Raw genomic sequence first — 21,820 nt, forward strand, 5'->3', positions numbered from 1 at the left:
GCACCAACGGTACAGAAGCAAAATAAATTGGTGCAGTCGTCAACTGAGGCGTTGACCGACGACGAGGCTGAGTCAGCTGTTGTGGCCGGTAATTTTGAAGAATCCTGCGTCGACGGAGAGGTTGTCGACGGTGTCACTGTCGACCAGCGATCCATTGTTGGAGCAGCAGTCGACTGATTAGTCATCGTCGACGGGTTCTTCATAGTCGACGGGCGTGTCGTCGTCGACTGGTTAGCCGTTGATGCTGCTACTGACTCAGTCGACGGAGCCCTCGTCGACGGGCCTGTCTTAGTCGATGAGGCTTTAGTCGACGACAACGTCTTCGGATCTTTCGTCGACGAGATAAGAATAGTCTACGGAACTGGTTTAGACGGCAACGAAACCCTAGTCGACGTGAAGGCAGTCGTCGAAACCATAGTCTATGATGAGAAAGCAGAAGTGGTAGTCAGAGTAGTCGTAGAAGATGCAGGCAAAGCCGCTCTCGTCGACGGAGCGCTCGTAGACGCTCTCGTCGACGGCGGGCCTGTGAGAGGTGTGAAGACACCTTGAGAGGTAGCCAAAGACGCCTGAGAGCCAGGTCTTGTGGGCATAGAGGTGGTAGGAATGGCAGTAGAGACTGCAGGAGCCACAGACGGGGCTAATTTTGGCTTCTTGAGGAAAGGAGAAGGAACCTCCTGGACACTACCCCTCTTTGAGGCTGAGGAGAAACCAGAATGTAAACTCTCTGCGTCGGACACTTAAGAGTCCTTGTCCTTAAGACGCTGCAGCCAAAGAAGAAGCCAGCCTTCCCTGTCCTTAAGAGTTTTGGTAGACAATGTTCTACAAAACTTGCAACTGCCAGCCTCATGATCCGGATATAAACAATAAATACACTTTGGTCCTTTTCAAAAAGACGAAGCTTCCCACAAGAAGAACATGGTCTGAATAAAGACTTCTTACTTGACATTGTTCTGGAAACTAGAAGATGGAGTTCTGAAAACTGAGCAGAGCTCATGGAGACTCCCTTCACACGACGTGCGGTAGAAAATCTGAGGGCTTGAGCTTCTGAGAAGGTTCTAGAGGGTGCTGGCGCCAGATTGGCCGCAGTTTGGACTAACATAATGACACTAAGGTGTTACAAATGGTTTTTTCTCTCTACCATGCATTCCTATGTAGGATTTGTTTTTAGAGGTTTTCTATGTATTTCCTTCTTTTCTGATATTATGTATATATATATATATTTCTATATTTATATTTAGCATTATTGCTATTTTATTTACCGTGAGACTCCCACTTGGACGAGGAGGAATATTCAAGCATGTGAATCTATGAAAGACACCCCTAATACTGGAGAAATATTATATATATTCCCAAAAGATGCCTCTCCGGACAAAGACGCCACTCCGTGAACAGTAAGTTCAACAAAACTTTGACTATGGAAAGCTGCAGGTCACGGCTGTTTTCTTAGTCCTGACGCGTTTCGAGGCTTCAAGCCTCTTCCTCATGGGACGACAATTGACAAAATACGGTATGCCGCAACTATTAATAACCAAACCGCATGCGTACTCCAGTGTTGCATGCTGGTAGTTGCAGGCCAATTCTTTCCCATCATTAGGGTCCATGTCCTTTTTGCCAAACTGCTTCTTTTGTCAATTTTCATTTAACAGCCCTCCAGTGGGCTCCAGGCGTGGTATGCGTTTTTTTGTCAATTGTCGTCCCATGAGGAAGAGGCGTGAAGCCTCAAAACACGTTGGGACTAAGAAAACAGCAGTGATCTGCAGCTTTCCATAGTAAATAAAGTTATGTTGAACTTACTGCTCACGGAGTGGCGTCTGTCCGGAGACACACACACAAATGCATTCAAACAGCTTTCAACTGATTAGGTATACATGCGAGCATGAGTTTACACTAGAGGAAAGATAATTCTGGCACTCAAACACTTACTGCAGACACAAATTTGCGAAACACCCACTGTTGCAAGAAGCCAGACTAATGTTTCTAGGAAACTACTGATACCCTGGAAAGAGTGAGCAACATACATTGATAAGTGCTGCAGAAAGCAAGCAAAGAGTGAGCAACATACATTGGTAAGTGCTGCAGAAAGCAAGCAAAGATTTCTTTTTGGAAGTGGCGGTAGCGGGCAGCAATTCTCTGAGCTCACCTCTGTTCGATGCCAAGATGTGCGTTGATGCTGGCATATCGGGCAGTGCCAGTGAGGTTTTTGTCTTCTCGGTAAGGTATGTGTTGCCTCGTCCTGTTGTCTCTGTATTTTTTGGCCAGACCAAAGTCGATGAGGAATAACTTCAGAAGAAAGAAATACATAATGTTTTGTATAAAACGTGGAATAAAAAAAATAAAAAATCTTACAACAGAAAATGCCTCAGCACTTAACTAAACCAAGTTTGACAGTACAATTAGTATACAAATTTCAGAGAAAAATGAAAACATTTCTGACATCAACCACAACGCACTCATTACCATGCACATTTCTTTTCATTCCCATTGCGTCCACCACTCAACAAGCAAGCAGACAAAGCAGAACATCTCAGAGTTGCCTCAGTGGTATTGTCTTACTACTGAAGACAAAAAGAAATGTGTTCCTTATGTAACGTAACTGATTCTATGGAAAGTGCTTTGATAACATGTAACGGAACTGATGCTATGTAAAGCGCTCTGATAACCTAATCGGTTCAAGTTCGCGCTATATAAAACTCTAAAATATAATATAAATATATACTTTAGCATTAAGGGTAGTAAACTCCCTTAGCCTCCAAGAACTGCAACAGCAGATTTGCAACCATACAGCACCATTTGTATGAGCAGGTAGTGACAGGGATCGATAGGCTCTGAAGTGGGTGGGGCAAATAAGAGTACTAGATTAGGAGTAGATGTGTTTGAAGTCTCTACAGAAGCTCAGCGTCATAGTCTGAAAGGCACAGATGTGCTTGGTTATATTCAGTCATCTTGACACCCCCAAAAATGTACACTGAAGGAATAAAATAGACAACTTCAATATATTAACTAAGAATATTAAGGAAACTGTCAAATCACTTTTGCAGAACTAGACAGAGGAGAACAGTAAAGTCTTTATGGTGCCGGTCTTATCTTTATATATAAAGAGTTGGTGGGACCATATAGTACTACAAAGAGGCCGAAGATAGATTACGGCACATTGTAGACGAAATTTAAACCAGCTTTCAGCTATTATAAAGAATGGTCATCATGACTAGACCCTCTAAATATAGGTGGGCATGACAATAACTGTATAAGTTTTAAAAGGACTTTAATTCCAGTAGAATTTGCGATGGGATACAGCGGGCAACTTTGTCTGCAATTTAAATATTGAAGTCACTACATAAACGTGGCAACAAATTTCCTACAAAACCACTGCATGCACGAACGATTGTGTTGCAATAAGACTTGCTTCACAGGTATACCATAAGAACACCACTGCAAAAAAATTCGCTGCTAAGATAATGTGTTATAGATAGTTCTGTGAAATTTATTAGACAGGTTTTTTTTCAGATAACTTCCCACCATGTTCTAAACCGGAAGGAATCAGGATTTTAGGTTCAAGCAGTTTTTATGCAAAACTGGATTTATAAGGAAAAATGAAGTCGCTTGCCAGAATATGGTAAACTAGAGGCTGAGAAGACTAACAATTTTAAAGATCTGAGCTATACACTCGAGTTGTCTACAAAATCGCCTTGTACCAAAACAATGCTAAGGAAAAGTAACAAGTCTCACTGAAAAGGGACTTATCAAACCACATAAAAGGTAGCTCCTGAAATTGAAGAAATAAGCAGTGGGAAGTTGCAAAGGATTCAACAACTGTAAAAACTTAAGACAACGAGATGAACTGCAAGATGGATGTACCAATTTCCTCCTTCAGAGCATAGCAACTGTTAGTCTTAATGAGAACATACTACAAGAGGAAGAACGTGTATAAGGCAACCTGTAGGTTAATGACTGAATAAAGGTGTGCTAACAAACATTTGGCATCCAGCTGGGAAGACAATGGGACTGTATACATTACAAAGAGTATTTTGGGTTGCTAAAGATGGTTAGTTTAATACATGGCAGTTCAAAGTGGATTTGTCGGAGTGAAATGTTTACTACTCCATGTCTATTAGGGAGGGACTATTGGAGATAGTGGTCGAAGCAAAATAAAGTGTTAGTTTCCTACCAAACAAGGAGGAGGCTTCTTGGGATTACTCGCACAAGGTTACCACAGATCATAAAAGTTGTTATACAATTTCAATCACATCCCTTGAACGACCAATACACTACGTTTTCTTAAAACACAATCAATGTTAATTCAAGTGTGCAAAGCAGGTCTTTGGTTCAACACTAGTCGCACCCCAACGCTCCAGTCATGCAATATAAACAGCATCTAAGAAATAATTTTAGTACCTGCACCATTAAAAAACGGATACATAGCTAATAATGTAGCTATCTACTGAGGCATGCATGTCACCAGTTCATGACATGGTCTACTGCCGCCCCCCCCCCTCCACCCCACCCCCGAAGACTGAAAGGACAGCCACTTAATTTACATTTCAAACTTACCTGAAACTGGTTAACGATTTGCCTTGTGACTCAAAACCATGCATTTTAAACCAGATCTACAAAGAACTAGGGTGCAAACATTCAAAATTCACTAAGCAGAAGCCACCGGGAAATTCTTAGTAATGATACATGTTTGCCAAGTATGTCTGAATAATGCCAACATAAGAGGTGCTTGAGCAAGCCTATCTCCTGAGGTGACAAAAATAAAATAAAGCACATGAATTTGGGGTTGAGGTTTGAATAGGAGAGTTTCAGACCTGATTTAGTCCTGAGAAAGATGGGTCCTGAGAAGTACTAACAGTCATGCTTCTTTTCCTCTTCCCCACTGGAGATTCTAAACACTGAATAAACAGAGGGTGGCAGTGCATCAAACAGTATTGCTTACATTGCAACAATGGCCGGCGCAGACAGGCAACACCGAGGCATTAGAGAAAGATCAGGGTAGCCAAATGCCATCCTTCTTCCACCAAGCGCTAAGTTTTATTTTACCTTTTTGTTAAGACTACTTTCCAATGAAAATTGACAAGTTAAAATTAATTTATATAAATTGGTTTCCAACAGCCAGCAGAATGGCACTGCCTTAAACGAGGATGGCGGCAAACGTTGGGAGTCAAGAGAAGTAACTGCTTATAGCAGTTACAACCTTTGGTATGACAAGCTGCCAGTCTTTCCCCTTCAACCCACCAAAACAAAAGGATAAGCAATAAAATCTTCAGTAAGGAAGAGGTAGAAGGCATTTAGTCCCCTTTAAGTTTACTTTCATAAGCATGCAGGGCTTATAACTAACAGGGCCGAAAGTAGACTTCCAACCAGCAGCAAAATGCTCCGATAATGAATTGGGAACAATTCACATTTCCATTTACTCTACTGGAACAAGATTACCACAAATCTAGAATTTTGAAAAAAGAGGGAAGAATGCAGACAGTATGTACCTACAATGGAATAAAGTCTGCAACAAATCATTTAAACATGTTCTTGCAGGCATTAACTAAGATCAAACCCACGTAATTTGGCCCAGGGTCTTCCACTTAAACGTAAATTTGTATTGCCCAGGAGTCTTAAAACGGCCTGCAATGTTGACATTTATAAGCATTCGGCTTGCATAAGATCCAACTTAAAACAGCACATGGTCAAGCCATTTCTACAACTTGACAAAGTTGTCAGCCAGCCTATAATGAAGCAAGAAACTGGCCACACAACACCGAGAAAGATTAGAATTGACCAAAACTTACCACCCACAACCCAGTTACACGGCCATATTTTCTAGTATAATTGAAGCATTTTCTGATTCCCAGCACTAGAACAGTTAAGTGTGGAACCTGGGAAAGCATTACATCAAATTGCAAGGTGACTGGATTTACCCTATAGTGTGAGTGAACGAGATGAGCGTACCAACAAAAAAGGGTTCTAAAACTTCAGTGCGCACCATTTAACACTGAGCATCGAATTGTGTTATTGGACCCACGTTGGCATTCATACAGGCAAACAAAGGTAAACATATTATTTTAGCTAACAGTTCCTATAATCAATTTAAACATTATCCAAGGCATATACTCAATAAGGAAAAAATTAGCAGTCTTGCTTCCAATATAAAGGTCTACATTTGTCCCCAAATGAAAAGGTCTATAAAAATTAAATGCACAGCATGCTCGTATTTGCTTTGCCAATTGCTGCCTGTCTGCCCAAGCTCAACATCCTGAAACTTAAGGAAGCAGGTCATTCATGATTACAATTATAGTGAAGAAAAAACTAGCAATTTATTGACTGAAATCATGCACTTCCAGCCCATTCATAAACAGTTAATTGAAATTTCAGTTTAACACACTAGTCGGAATTAGTTCCTAAACTGTCTTAACTAAACGTTTCTAGAATGCTTTAAAAAAATAAATATACATATATACACACACATATATATAGATTTGCTTCTATTGCGCAGTGCCAAACTCCACTAAGTACATACAGTAAATAGCTTCATCAAAAGAGTAAAGTTTAGTTCCACAGCCTGCAAATTAAACCCACAACACAAAACTAGCACAATGAGTAACATAGAAATACTCCAACCTGGATCAATGAATTTAAACATAACCAGCCTACCTGATTGTTCGAGAAACTGGCACATTTATCAACACCATTTCACATGCTTTATTCCTGTATGTTCCAATGGACAGCCAGCATCCTAGCCATATTGCAGACGCAGACACAGCAATAAACACTAACCTTATTACAATGACGCCCGATACCCATTAGGAAGTTATCTGGTTTTATGTCTCTGTGTATAAAATTCTTTGTATGCACATATTCAATTCTGCTGATCATCTGCAAAACAAAGTGGAAATAGCATGCTTTAGAGCAGTTCTTTAGTAAATTACAATGCAAGCCCATGGTGAAGAATAACGTGAAAGCCATTATTGTCTAACCCTCATTATCAGCAATATCATACATTCATGTAGAACCAACCTGGTCAGCCAACATAAGGACAGTTTTCATTGTGAACCTCCGGGAACAAAAGTTAAACAGGTCCTCGAGGCTTGGACCGAGCAGATCCATGACGAGAACATTGTAGTCTTTCTCTTGGCCATACCACCTGCAAGGAACAACATAACGCACGGGTATGATTTTCAATGTAAGGTACAGTCATATTTAAAGTACTTGCAAATCATTAAGTTACATACTATATTTTTTTAATAAAACACAAAAGGAGTTTACTGATGCACTTTTATTCATAGACTACAATGAGTGCGCAGCAACAGGCTACATAGAGATCAAATAAGCATGGTAGTATACCTAGATCTTGTCAGTGTTAAACAGATGTTGACCGAAAACGAAAATAAATCGCACCCACTCAAAAAATAAAACAAGCAGTTTAAAAAGGCTGCAAATTCACCTCGATCTACCCACATTCAATTCCTTCTGCACTTCAGCAGGATTATGATACTAATTTCTGGGGAGATCTAGTAGAGGCAAGCACTAGGAAGGATGCTAAGAGGTTCTGGGACCTACTAAGATCTAGGGAAAAGCCCATCGACCAGCAGCTAACTTGCAACATTCCAGGGGGCGTATGGTTTAACCACTTTCTGAAATTGTACTCCGCTCCTCCAGGTCCATCTCAGTTAGCTTGCCCATCCACGGGTTTATTGCCTAATTCTATAACTGACCCCCCGTGTTATGATGGTCTATTTACCAGCTTGGAAGTAGAGAGAGCAATTCAATGTATTGTCTCGAATAAAGCGGCAGGTCCTGATGGAATCCCAGGAGACCTAATCAAGAAATATCCATCTTCTTGGAGTAGACTAATTGCCTCCCTTTTGAATGAAGTATTGTTGGGTGGAGCTTTTCCTGACTCATGGAGGGGTGCTGAAGTCGTACCTATTTTTAAAAAAGGCTCTAGGGACGACCCAGCGAACTACCGACCAATTAGTTTATTGGACTCTTCCCAAAAGGTAGCTGGAAAGGTGGTATTGGGCAGGATCATCCAGTGGGCCGATGAAAACCGGATCCTGTCAGATCTTCAAGCGGGCTTCAGAACAGGAACAATCGAGCAGACGTTCCGCCTCCTAATGATCTATTGGAAAGTGGTGGTGCTGGGAGGGGGCAGTTTGTATCTAGTCTTTATTGACTTGCGGACCGCCTTCGACCTAGTACCACGAGCACTTTCATGGAACGTCCTCGATGGGTTAGGCCTCCCTCCCTATTTGCTGTCGCTGCTCGTAAAATTCCACGACAGGAATTTTGCCCTAATTAGATGGGGTGCACAGGGAGAGAAAACACCTCTTATCCCCGTGGACAGGGGCGTCCGCCAAGGGTGTGTGCTTGCCCCCACTCTGTTTTCTCTTTACATTAATGGAGTGGTGGAGCATCTTCTCCAGCAACCATCAGATGCACCCACCCTGGCTGGAAGGAAAATCCCAACGCTCCTAATCTCGAAATCACCAATGGGCATCCAATCGTTGCTCTCCAGCTTCAAGGCCTTCTGTGATGGAAGGGGCTTGGCTATAAACATAGGCAAAACTAAGTTTTTAGTCCTTAACCCGCCCAAAAAGTCTGTCTTTCCCCCGGTCCTAGATTCTGTCCCACTTGATCGAGTCAAAGAATTTGACTACCTGGGTATACGCATCAGTGACACCATGAGCTGGAAGGCACACCACCAAAAAGTGTTCCCGACGCACAAAAGGGTGGCAGGTGCTTTGCTCAAGGAACAGCGAGCCTCATCACTAAAACCTATTGGGGCCCCCTTAGATATCTATAGGGCAAGGGTTGTGAGCGCGGCACTTTACGGTGCCGAGCTGTGGGGCACTCAGAGTTGATACTCTAGCTCATCTTGAGAACAACTTCCACAAAGATCTTATGGGCTTGCCCCACAGTACGCCAACAATCCCACTGCTGCTAGACGCAGGTACCCGGGCAATCTGCGATCAAGCGAAACTACGCCCACTTCTGTTATGGTCCAGAATCTGGAATGTGCAGGAACTTAGAAGTTATGCAGAAGCCTTGAATGACATTATGTCCCTACCGGGTTCACATAAGATCATCTGGCTTAGGGAGGTTAAAAAGCTGCTTCATAAACTAGGACTAGGAGAAGCTTGGGCCAACAAATCTGCGCCTCCGAAACAGCTAAAGAAGGCTTATTGGGCATGGGTAGACAATGAGAGGGTTCGAAGTACAAAGCATTGTAAATCCGTATCCCTGTTTGTTGGTCAAAGAGTCACCGTTAAGGGAACCTTATCTAGACACTATTCAGAGCTCATGGGACAGATCATTGTACATTAAGTTTAGGGTGGGGGTGCTTCCACTGTGTGAGTTCACATCCACCTGGAAACCGCCCGCTCAAACTGTACCTTACTGCCCCTTCTGTGACCTAAGGGTAGAGTCTGTGTCCCATATGTTGTTTGAGTGTAGTGTCTATGCAGCCCCGAGACGTAGGTGGTTGAAGCCCCTTTGCAGGTGTCTGGGAACTCGTTCTCATTTAGAAGCCCTGCGTATTTTACGTACAAATGCTAGACCCTTCTTTTCCACTTGCATGGCAAAATTCTTGGGCTGGGCTTGGCGCCTAAGAACTGCAAGAAAACTGTTAATCCAGTGACCGAGCCCTCCCGCCCAATATGCTGCTTTGTATATAAAATGTTTTTACGCTGATTGCTGTTAAAAAGTGTTTTTAAAGATGTAAGAAATGCTTTTATGATATGTTTTTTATCGAATAAAGCTATTACTACTACTACTACTTTTGATTTCAATTAAAGCATGAACAAATATTTTTTAGATAAGTTTCGAAATAAGGACTATTCGACTACTGCAAGGGGGAATTTCTAAAACTATCCCTCACTAAAGTTTGATGTTATTAAAGCATTAGAATGTTGCAATAAATTGTTAAAGAGGCACAGACTCATCCAGTAAAACAGAATTCTGTCACTCACAGGAGTATCATGAGTTTAAGCAAGCCGTGGTCTGTAGGGGACTCGTGGGAAAAAAGTGGCAGGTTGAGAAACACAGAAACAAGCCAGACAATAAAATTCTACATTTCGACTGAAGATTTCTTCAGAACCTATTTGGTACCATTGCACGTTACGTACAAAATACACACCCATTGACACCATCTATTTGCTTGATCTTGTTTAGTATGTCTATACTAAACTATGTCGGTTGGTTTATCATACCCCTTGCCTGGTCTGGAATGCAAGAAGCCACCAGTAAACAGCAGCTCTCCCTCATTTGTTAAGTATTCAATGCAGGCTATCCAATGAACTGCAGCTTTTGCATACTTGTGTAGTACACAAAGATAGTATTGATACGATACTTCAGATACACTTCTTGCAGAAAATACTATAACCCAGCTGTAGTTTCTACAGCCACTATACTGTAGTTTGTGGCACTCGTTAAATCCTACAGTATTCTTTGCAACTAAAAGACCTGTCTAAGGTAATCTGAAACTTGGCGTTTTAATGTCGACAAAAGCTAGCAACTCCAAACTATAAAAACTGTAAATATTCCAAAAATGGATATGGCAGTGAAATTGTGCTACACAAAAAAAACAATTATGCTATTTGAAATACAACAGCATTTTTAGTCTAATAATTTTTGGACAAAATATGAAACAAGTCAAAAATGAAAAATATAAAACTAACAGAAGCCAGATTGGCTGTGCTGGTAAGGAATGCCAGTACTGGACTAAGGAATAATTTATAAATACAGATGGAACTTTTTTTTAGTCTAATACTTAACTAGAAACTTTTATTCCCAGTATCAAATAGAAATGACTGTCATTCAAAAATAGTTTCACGGTTCCAGTCAGGTGATGCTCGGGGTTCCGATTTATTATGGGTTCAATCATTAAGTGACAACCCAGAATCAGTCCGAATGATCAGGCTAAACTATGTTCTTCCAATAATCTTTTGCACAGGGGCAGAGTTGATTATATTCAAAGGAAATCAACTTCATAGTTCGAAATTTGTCCTTGCTTCATTTTTGGCCCAAAGACAAATTAAACAAAATTACCACAAACATCTGCCATCTCTGTTGTTCCTGGGCGTTCGTGACAAATTATTAGTGCAAAGGGCGCACAATGACACAAAATGTCGATATTTTAGGAATTTGGTATAGCAAGGTTAGTTTAAATTTCTCACTTAAGAAAGGGGGCGGGGGTTTTCCAAGGAGGGAACCCTTTAGACCAGGAACGTGCATTTGTTCTTGCAAATTGCACCATCCAGACCAAAGTAAAATTTCAATTTGGCTTGCAAGCACTGTGCTCCCCATTTCTCAAGCAGAAGCTGGATATTCAAAATACAGCGGATACAGATTAAGACATGCCACAAAAAAAATTGATTCTACTGTATGCGTACATACATCTGGCTTCCTAAATAAGAAATGTTAAGTAGATTTGAATATAAAATGAGATCAGATTACTAAAATCCTTTCACAACCTCCACATCAGTCAATATTGAAAACGCACAATGAAAAGGAAATGTGGTTTGTTCAACTCAGGGCAGCAAACAAATCTGTTTTCTGATCAAACCAAAGGCTCATACACGGACTTGAATAAAACTATGGACATCGTATTGGAGTATGAAAATGGCAAGAACAAAACATACCAGAATTCAGTGTAACACAGGATAATTAGTACGTTACTAAATTCTAGGTTGCCGGACACCATCTTAAAAATAAAACCAAGCATTGAAAATGCAATAGGTCTTGCCTTTCATCAAGTTAAAGCCAGTTGCTTTGCTATACAATACCATTAGCAAAGCAAATGGCTTTAACTTAATCAAAGGCGAGACTTATTGCATTTGCAATGCTTGTTTTTGTGATGCATTGAGAAGTGCCTTAACTTGGGGACACAACCTTGTGAAATCCAGGTTTAACAGTCTATCGAGCTCAATATTGGGGCGTTGAAAATTTCAGGCTAGTAGCCCACAGATGCGTGCCTAGCTAACAGCTAAGATGGGGCGCACATATGAGAGTCCACTCTCAGCCCCCCAATTAGAGAAGCCTTTTCATCCCGCAACCAGATTATAGGAGTCACTTTCCCTTAATTGCATAAGGGCAGTTTACCACAAAATTATGGGCCCCACACAGAATGTGGTAAGGGGGCCAGAGTCTCCAATAACTCACCAATATTCATAGGCTTTGCACTGAACGGGGCGGGCCCCGTGAAGGGTGTGAGCACCCTTCTGCCAAAGAGGCACGTGTTAGGCCCCTGCATTTGAGTAAATACTACACCTATCTGACAGGGTAGGGGAGCAAAAAGGGATGTTTGCTGGTGAGGACTGTCCAGGTGGGGGTCTCTGCTTGACTACATTCAAATCAGACCGCACAACCTAACTCCGGAATATATGTAGCACGGTGTGTGTGTGTGTGTGTGTGTGTGTGTGTGTGTGTGTGCGCGTGTGTCAGGGGTTCAGAGACAGTGTGAACTCTGTTGTCATTGTGTAGCTGGTAGGTCAGAGCCCCCAGAGGGATCACCAGAAAGACATGTCTCAAGGGCAGGTTTAACCAAGGACCCCCATCCCACAAAGATTCCTGTTCTCTCCGGTGAGGGCACTCAGCTTTAAATCCACCAGCCACACTTCCGTTACCAGTACCCACAGCACACAGTGAGGCCTGTCAAGAGTCTTAATGGAAAAGAAAACAAGTTACTTACCTGTAACTTTGGTTCCCCAGTATTGGTAACTTTCATAGATTCCCATGCTTTTGTATCATTCCCCGTCGTCTGAATGGGAGTCTTGGTAACAAAATAACATAGCAGTAGGTACAAAAGAAAGAACAAGCATTTGCAATGCAATAGGTCTCGCATTAGGAAAGTTTGAGCTATTGGTATTGTAAATGACAATTTTTTAATTATTGTGTTGGTTTTAAAATAGCTAAATTAATAGCTTTGTCATTGACAATGCCAATTGTTTTAACTTTCGCAAATGTGACACCTATAGCATTTGTACTACAATATGTGTTGTATCGACGTGACTTAGATGTATTGATATTACAAATAACAATGGCTTTTAATTTTTTTAATTAATACTTAAATGAAAATTATTGTAATTTATAATGGCAATAGCGTAAACTTTTGTAAATGACTTTTGTGAAGATTATGTTCAGTGTATTTTATTGTGACAAAAATCCAAGAACAGAAGTGAAATATTAACATCTTTTTGTGACATTTGTAATTAAGCTTGAAACATTGAGAGAACATATTTGAACCAGTTGTTGTTGAATGGTTGCACAGATTGATGCTGTGGTGGTGCTGAGTGATGCGATAGATAGAGGGAGGGAGATAGAGGGAGGGAGGCCGATAGTGGTGGTCCTGAGTGATGCTGCGGAGGTCCCGAGTGATGCTGCGGAGGCCCCGAGTGATGCTGCGGAGGTCCCGAGTGATGCTGCGGAGGCCCCGAGTGATGCTGCGGAGGCCCCGAGTGATGCTGCGGAGGCCCCGAGTGATGCTGCGGAGGCCCCGAGTGATGCTCTGGTGATGCTGAGCGATAATGTGGTGGTGCCGAGTGGTGCTAAGGGATGCTGATGTGCTGAGTGATGCTGTGGTGGTGCCGCGTGATTCCGTGGGGGTGCGGAGTGATGCTGTGGTGGCGCTAAGTGGTGCTGAGAGATAATGTGGTGGTGCTGAGTGATAATGTGGTGGTGCTGAGTGATAATGTGGTGCTGCCGAGTGATGCTGTGGTGCTGCCGAGTGATGCTGTGGTGGTGCTGAATGATGCTGTGGTACCCCCGAGTGATGCTGTGGTGGTGCCGAGTGATACTGTGGTGATGCGATAGCTTAAGTGAGTGCGATAGATAGAGGGCGAAAGATGGATAGAGTGAGGGCGATAGATGTGTGTGGTTGTGTGTGTGGTGTTGTATGTGTGGTGTTGTATGTGTGGTGTTGTATGTGTGGTGTTGTATGTGTGGTGTTGTATGTGTGGTGTTGTATGTGTGGCTGCGTGTGTGGTTGTTGTTGTGCTCCGGGCTTCTGATGGCTGGTAAAAGCCTGGTGCATCAGCATTACAAAGTTTGACTTTGTTCACAGCTGTTGCCGTGAACAAAGGTCTCACATAGCCCTAGGAAATGTCAACCCCCTCCGTGAGGCCTTTGTTTGACTATTTAGAACATTCCGCGCTGTAGGGGCGGAATGTTCTGATCGCCTTATAGCCCTCCGTAGCAGGCAATACCAGTCATTAAAAGCCTGCTGCCTTGTTAAAGGTAGCACTGGAGCAGGCCTTTAATGGCCCGTGTAGCCCGCTACAGCAGGCTATAAGCTTTAATAAGTGCATGTTCCGTTGTTGCCTGCAGTAGAGTGTTGCAATGTATCTCTTTGTAATATAGTCAGTTAATTTATGTCACATACGTTTACTTGCAAGCTGCAGGTTACTCTTACAAGAAAGATTAAGATGCCTGAATGATGGATTAAGTCATGCACTTCCAAATCGAGGCTTCAAGCCGTTCATTCCTTGCAAATTTTGAGCCTCCATGAAATCCTTCTGTTGGTCTCGCATCCAGGCTTTTTATTGATGCTGGCAGCGTTTTTTAAGAGTTCATTAGGAAGCCACAGAAAATAAATAGCTTTGTATTCTGTTTGGGAAAGCATATCTTCACCTCAGATGTGCTGGCAACATAACCCCATGTCAGGAAAAAAAAAAAAAAAAAGAACACAAAAGGCTGGGTTTCTGTATTTTTGCACAGCTCCTGAGCATTAATGCTGCCCAGATTAGTCTGTAAATAATGTGAGCTGCTGTACAATAAACACAGCCGCGGTTTGCGCTCCATGTGTTTTATAATTGTTTTGTGGCTTCTTTCGTATTTTGGTTCATTCGGCCTGGACTGGTAACACACCGACAGCTCTGCGAAGATGTGCGTTTACATAAGCGTGGAACAGCCTCATGTCTTAATAAAACTCAGAAAAGGAGCATCATTCTTGGAGCACGGTGGGAAACAAATTCATTTAAAAAAAATTTAAAAAGACTTCTGGCAGGCCACATAGAAAAGCAGCCACACAGGCCTGTTCCTTCTGAAACAAAATATAATCTCGTGGGCGGTGTGCTGGTCTGTCCCCGACAAAGGTTGTAGACAGGTTTTGGAATGTGGTTTATGCAGGGACACTAAAATTGTGGCAAGGAGGAATAAATTGGGTGGATGGACAAGATTTAACGGCAAGTACAGGAAGACTTTGTTGCATGATGCGGCACATATTCTGTGGCATTGTTATGTTGCAGAAAGGGGCAGAAAAAACGCGGCCGCGAAATGAAATTAATTAAACGCCGCCACTAAATGAAAGCCTTTGATGCAGCAGGGGGCGGAGCGGATCCGTTTGAAGTGAAGCTGCTGGCACCACGCTGGTTTCGCATCCAGGCTTTTTATTGCTGCTGGCAGCTCCTAGCATGTGTTTAAGAGTTCATTTGGAAGCCACAGAAAATAAATAGCTTTGTATTCTGTTTGGGAAAGCAGATCTTCACCCAAGATGTGCTGGCAACATAACTCCATGTCGGGAAGAAGAAAAAAGAAAACAGCTCCTGAGCATTAATGCTGCCCACATTAGTCTGTAAATAATGTGAGCTGCTGTACAATAAACACAACCGCGGTTTGCGCTCCATGTGTTTTATAATTGTTTTGTGGCTTCCTCTTTAGTGTTTTGGTTCATTCGGCCTGGACTGGTAACCCACCGACAGCTCTGCGAAGATGTAGGTTTACAAAAGCGTGGAACAGCCTCATGTCTTAATAAAACTCAGGAAAGGAGCATCATTCTTGGAGCACGGTGGTTAACAAATGTATTTAAAATAAAATAAAAAAAGACTCACGTTTCTGGCAGGGCACATACATAGAAAAGCAGCCACAGAGGCCTGCTCCTTCTGAAACAAAATATAATCTCTTGGGCGGTGTGGCCAGGCTTGTCTGTACTTCACCTCAGATGTGCTGGCAACATAACTTCATGTCGGGAAAAAAACAAGGCACTGATTAGCTATATCCATAACACAGCTCTATGGTGATCTCTAAGGTATGGATGGCGTCATGCGGCCCCAGCGGGAGCTGCCAGGGGTAGCGGCACGGCCCAGCCCTTGACCAGTGACCAGAACAAATACAGCACTTAATGGTCAGCAGTGAGGTGAGCGTGGCCGAGTTTTACCTTGGCAGCGCCTCTGGGGACGTGGGAGGGAAGAAAGGAGCGCACGCGGAAGAAGAAAGGCAGACAGTAGTCGACGAGAAGAAAATCGTGGATAAGAGGGAATGAAAGAGGCCATAGGAAGACAGGGGGTGACGCGAGAGTGTCTGGTAAAAACTGAGGCAAGCACCAAGAAGGGAGAATGTACAAAGAAATGCGAGTCACGGCCCATGAGAGTGAGTGGGGGGGTAAAAAACATGCAACTGACCGACAGAATCTGTAGTCGGAGTGTTTGCGCGCAGTAAAGCTAAAAAAATAATTAAAATTAACAAAAGCATCAAACTTGTCTCATATATATTACATGCAAGAGAGGGACAGAGGAGGAAAGGTGGGAGGGAACACAGCCTGGGGGAAGCTGGCTGGGGAGGAGAAATCAGAGTAAGGCTGTGGAACAGATGGCTGGGCAGAAATGAGAGTCCCGGCCATCATGCAAATGGTAAGGGGAGCCTTTGAAGAGCAAGGCAGGGGGATAGAAGCGCAGTCACGAGCACGTGCACTTCTACAAATCCGGATCATAAAAGTCAGCTTTGTGGATGGGTGGCAATAGGTCTCTCTGCGAGACCTAACAAATCCGGATCGTAAAAGTCAGCTTTGTGGATGGGTGGCAATAGGTCTCTCTGCGAGACCTAAAAAAAAGCCTACCAACTGGGTCCTGGTGTTCTTTCTCTTTGGGAAACAAAGGTCCCGGGTCACTCGACAATCATCACCGACTCGTCTCTACATCAAATTACCATAACCATGCTGACTGTCAGCAACAAAAAGTGTATTTCAAACATTAGTCATCTTTTGATATTCACACCCACAAGTCACACTCCTCTAAGAGTTGCGCTGTAACAAAATAGTGAAAAACATAACCATGGTATGCCTTTGTAAGGTTCTGCGAGGTGGAAGCATGCTTGAATGGGCATAAGTGCACTTGGACACCCCTCAGTGAGATGTTTGAACTCCATTTTAGTTTCACGTTAAGTGCTATGTTTGCTTCCGACAGTTGACTGAACCCCAAATACAAACTGATCAATCTCTGATTTAGCAGTTAAAGTTTCATGCTGAAAATGTCCAGTGCGTCAGTTTTAATCTTTCGCTTAGGGTAACGCTGATGCCACACACCCGGCTTTGCGCCATTTTGTCAGTGTGAGCATCGGCTCAGACGTCCACGATCCAAAGTCTCACGTGGGTACGAGAGGGAGATCTGGGCAGCATGGCACCCATGGCGAAGAAGAGCATGGCGCCAAAGGTCTGGCGGCACTGCCAGCACCCCCTGGAGAGGCCGGACCGATCAAAGCCTGCAGGCCGGGGAGCTCGCATCTCGCCTGCTCCGGGACAGCATTGGCCCCAGGCCGAGCAGGTGACACAATAGGCGCCTCCCCTCGCCTGAACCCTTGAGGACAGCACATAATTACCTCTGGCGAGTGAAGGGCAGCCCTAAATAGGCCCGATTGATGACTGTTTCGAAGGGCTAGCGCCCTCCCTTCTTAGAAATGCTAACAAGTTTATTCAGCGGTCGTTTGATGTACTGTTAAATGTTAATAGATAGTCAATTAGGCACCAATGGGATTAATAGCCAGCGAATAAATGAGTTTTGTTTGAAGCATCTGCCGATGATAACAGGCCCATTAGCCTGGTCTCTGCTGGGACAAATCAGCCGGGCTGGTCGGTACCCTCCCGGGCTTCATGGCATGACCACACCGACATGCCAAGCACAGTGGCGCCCAGCTAACAAAGTGTTAAATGTTTAGTAGGGGTTGCTAGATGCTACACAACTTCGCCGTTCCTGATAGTGGCCTAACGGTCAGAGATGCCGACTTTGGCACTGGGGGGCCAGGTTCGAGTCTTTTCTCAACATACTCTCATTCTGGGCAAATCCCTTCATCGCCCCGGGCCTACCAAAAAATAAATGTATCCTTGTGTAATGTAACTGGGGCTCATGTAAAGCCCTCTGATAACTTAGGGTTAAGTTAATGCGAGGCCTTTTGGTCCAAGATCTGTTCCTTTGATTGAGCACGACTGTAAATAAAATGATACATTTTCTCAGAATAAATCCAACAAGCCAGTTTGAGAATGTTGAATAGTGTTTGTCGCATCCCATTTTACGTGTAGTCGTTAACTGTTATTATTGTGACATATTCAGCAACCACTGAGATGAACCAGTCTCACGGTTGCAAACACATAAGAGGTAAATTGTCTTTCACCAGATATGTAGGGACTATTTTAATTGGAACGCAAAATATAAACGCGTAGCAAATTAATTCCCCAAATTTCGTCATGATTATGGATTTTATATACCGTGGTAAAAAAATTTTTGCTTTTCGTGAAGGTGTAACCCCTCATTTAAGGGGCAGTAAAACTGCATAACACGAGTAGGTTTCTCCCCACTAAGAAACTTGCTGGGATCCGTGCAAGCCAAAAAAATTCAATTGTTAAGTCTTTCGGAAATTTTTCTGCTTCCTAAAATTATTACAACAAAACCACCAGAAAAGGCATGTGATAATTAGATGGGTAAATATGTTCAAAAACGCGCCTCAAGAATTTCATAGAGTTGTGTGCTTAATATCAAACTGTGCACATGCTGTGCTGAGGCGATGGCGATAAGGAGGAGTCTTAATAGTAAGAAGCTGTAAAGGAGAGGTATGAAGTGTCTGGAATGTAGTGCACATCAGAGAATTAAGGAACAGATTAGGGCCCCATAGGGGTATTACAAAGAGAAAAGGGGGAAACGTGTTGTAGCCTTTTAAAAAATTACAACACAACCAGTGACTTTAACGAGGGCTGATCTGGCAACTGTACAAAAGGAAAAATAGGATGAAATCTACCCCATAACAGTGCCCAAAGCCTTGCCGGGTAACAGACAGAACAAACAAGGGGTTAATCTGGCAAGTGCAGAGCCAACTCACAAATGTGTCTCAACAAGCATATACAGTTTGTCGAAGGATGCCTGGCTGCCAAGAGGACATCAAGCATCTGCAGAGTAAGGTTGAAGGTGTTCAGCTATCACCACCCAAACTCCAAGCATTAAGGTGGAGATGGCAAAGTTCTGGGTCCAGAACCCTGCAACGTTACTGCAACAGCAGCTCCTCCCAGAGGGACCTCCTGATCAGAGGACAAAGAGGGCATATGCTCAAGGCCAAGCTTTCTGGATACCATACTTTCTGTTCCCAATCCGAAACTACTAGGATGACTTAGGCCCGATCATCTTCAGAACTCTGGCCAGGAGTGGTATCAGCAGTAAGGCATACAGGAAATGTATCTTCAAGGAAGAGATGCCCTGGAAACGCCAACACGCAGAAGTGCTGACATTGCACCTTCTCAGCGTGGCAAAAGACATTGTGCCACCTCTAGGCACAACTATTATTCATGATCCACTAGGCGCCGATGACTGAGCTTGGCCGTCCTTGCATTCAATGATACTGCCAGGTAGTTCACCACCAGAAAATGTCCATGGTGTTACACCGACGCAAGAGCTCCTGGTACAGGATTCATAACCACACTTTACCCTATCTGATGCAGTACCACATAGCAGTGACATAGTCTGCGAGCACCTGTACCAGCCTCCCTTTGGTAGATTGAAGCCAGGAGGATGGCCCTTCGCTTCAGAAGGGTGGTGACGAGCCTAGACTCTGCAGGAGACCACAGGCCTCTGACCTCTACCTCTCCAGATGCCCACCCAAACGCAGAAGCAATGAATTGGTCACCACCATCGTCTGTGGATGAGTAACGGAGGGATGCCACCACTGACCCAATCACGGTCCAGTAACCACCTCTGCAGATCTTTCAATCTCCTCCAAAATCTTAATCTGAAAGGTCTCCTTGATATCGGACCAATGAGACTTCCAATCCCAATGCAGAACCCACCTATGCCAAGTGGTATGCTTGACCAGCAGGATTCAGGAGGCCATCAGTCCCAGCAGCCACATAGTTAACCATACTGAAATCCAGGACAGGCACATTGAAAGCCAATCATTTTTTACGATCTTGAAAACATGAATAGTCCAAAATGGTGAGGGGAAGCGAGGAAATGCTGACTGGGGACTGTTGGGGACATGCAAATAAAAACTTTATAGGTTACCGCCAGAAGAAAGATTCCTTAGAATGATATGTCAATCAATGGGATTTCAGGTGTAAGGAAGGTAGTGTCTGAAGGCAACCAGTCTGATGCCTCTTATCGTGTGGTGTTGTCTATCAAGAAGAAAACAACTGTTATCCTGATTGACCCTTTATCACAAATATGCTTCAGCCAAGAATTGAATTCATCAGCCAAGAATGAGGTCAACGTCACTAACTCCGATACTAAGGAGTCAAAACACCAAGGCAGTTCAGAGGTTTTCAAGACACCCATATTTAAACACAACTGGCCACCCTGATAAAAAAAAAGGTTAGCAAGAAGTGCAACTACTCTGGCATTGAAAAACAAACAAAGCCCATGTTTACATAAACAGTTCACAGTTAGCATGATGCACAGGTACAGGAAACGTAAATGCAAGTCAGCGGTTACAGAAAAAGTTTCCATCTTCAATGTGAAAAAATAGACCCAGGCTAAAGGTGTGCTACTGAACATATACATTAAGCGTTGTGTTAAGCAGAAACATGCTTTTCCTCACTGCATCCTAGAAGTGGAAAATTACAGTAACAGGAGTTGCAATGAAATGGGCGGCACGAGGCAATGACTTGCGCTTGTAGCATGGAACGCCCCCGTGAGCAAGCACTGACTCAGCAATGTGGGCGTGGAGCTGAACACCTCAGATCTCAAAGTACAGCCCGGCACAAGTCGGTTTTAAGCTACTTGTGGAGGCCAGGCAAGGTAGTGGACATAAAAAAAACACAGAGGAGAGGAAACGAACGGAAGCGGAAAGAAACTGCATGAATGTGAGAGCGAGAGAAAGGGTGGAGAAAGAAGCAAGAGCAGCAGCGCGTGGAAGAAAGTTGTGAGAACATCGGGGAAAGCAGGACAGCAAAACAGAATACAAAGCGGAGATAGTGGGGTAGCAAGAAGCAAGTATTGGGGGCGGGGAAGAAATAGAGGGCATGAAAGACAAAGAAGGAGCGCGGAGAGTAGATGGAGTGAGACATTGGGGAGGTAGACAAGCCAGAGTCTGGTGGGAGGGGAGACAATGCTGGAAGTCTGAGCCAGACAGGGGAGGCGGCACAGAGTAACCAGAGACGGCAAGCTGGCTAGAGGGGAGCGACAGGACAGCAAGAGAGACAGCAAAGGGAGAGGAAGCCTAGAGAACGAAACCGACTGAGAAGCAGGGAACAACAAACATGAGAGCGGCACGAGACTCTAGGGATTAAGGAGTGTCAAAGTGGAAGATACGGAGAGGAGTGTGAGAGAAGGAAGCACAAATGGCAAGGAAAACAGTGAGAGAGCATGCACTCGCCTGCCAAGAAACTCTTTTCGAATGTAAACAAAAACTTTTGACTTCACTCTTGAAAATGCCTTCTTCCTGCGCCTTCATGCCCTCCTGATGTACCAGTTAGTCTGTGCCAAAAGCTGTGCACGCATGGCGCGAGCTCATTTGGTAAGCGGCAGAATGCAATGCAACATAACAAAAACAAGAAAACAAGCCTATGCGTGCGCAGTCTTCTGTTTTTCTAAGCACACACTCGTGATTGTGCACGCCCCCGCAAGGTGTATGCCACCACAAGCAT

The 21,820-nt window shown here is 43.6% G+C and overlaps 1 protein-coding gene across 8 annotated transcripts in view; it reads right to left on the reverse strand.

Moving 5' to 3' along the window:
* Nucleotides 1-21,820, reverse strand: part of CSNK1A1 (casein kinase 1 alpha 1) — a 66,911-nt gene that overhangs the window by 19,974 nt on the left and 25,117 nt on the right. For 4 of the 8 annotated variants that reach the window (XM_086931597.1, XM_086931595.1, XM_086931596.1 and 1 more), the window contains exons 3-6: nt 7,006-7,132; nt 6,766-6,864; nt 4,806-4,889; nt 2,141-2,280 (exon numbers count right to left, since the gene is read on the reverse strand). In XM_086931597.1, coding sequence (XP_086787723.1) covers nt 2,141-2,280; nt 4,806-4,889; nt 6,766-6,864; nt 7,006-7,132 — 450 coding nt within the window. The remainder of the gene's footprint in view (nt 1-2,140; nt 2,281-4,805; nt 4,890-6,765; nt 6,865-7,005; nt 7,133-21,820) is intronic. The other 4 variants (XM_086931602.1, XM_086931600.1, XM_086931599.1 and 1 more) reach the window with 1 other exon arrangement.

Source organism: Lissotriton vulgaris, chromosome 7 (assembly GCF_964263255.1).
Source record: "Lissotriton vulgaris chromosome 7, aLisVul1.2, whole genome shotgun sequence".
NCBI lineage: Eukaryota > Metazoa > Chordata > Amphibia > Caudata > Salamandridae > Lissotriton > Lissotriton vulgaris.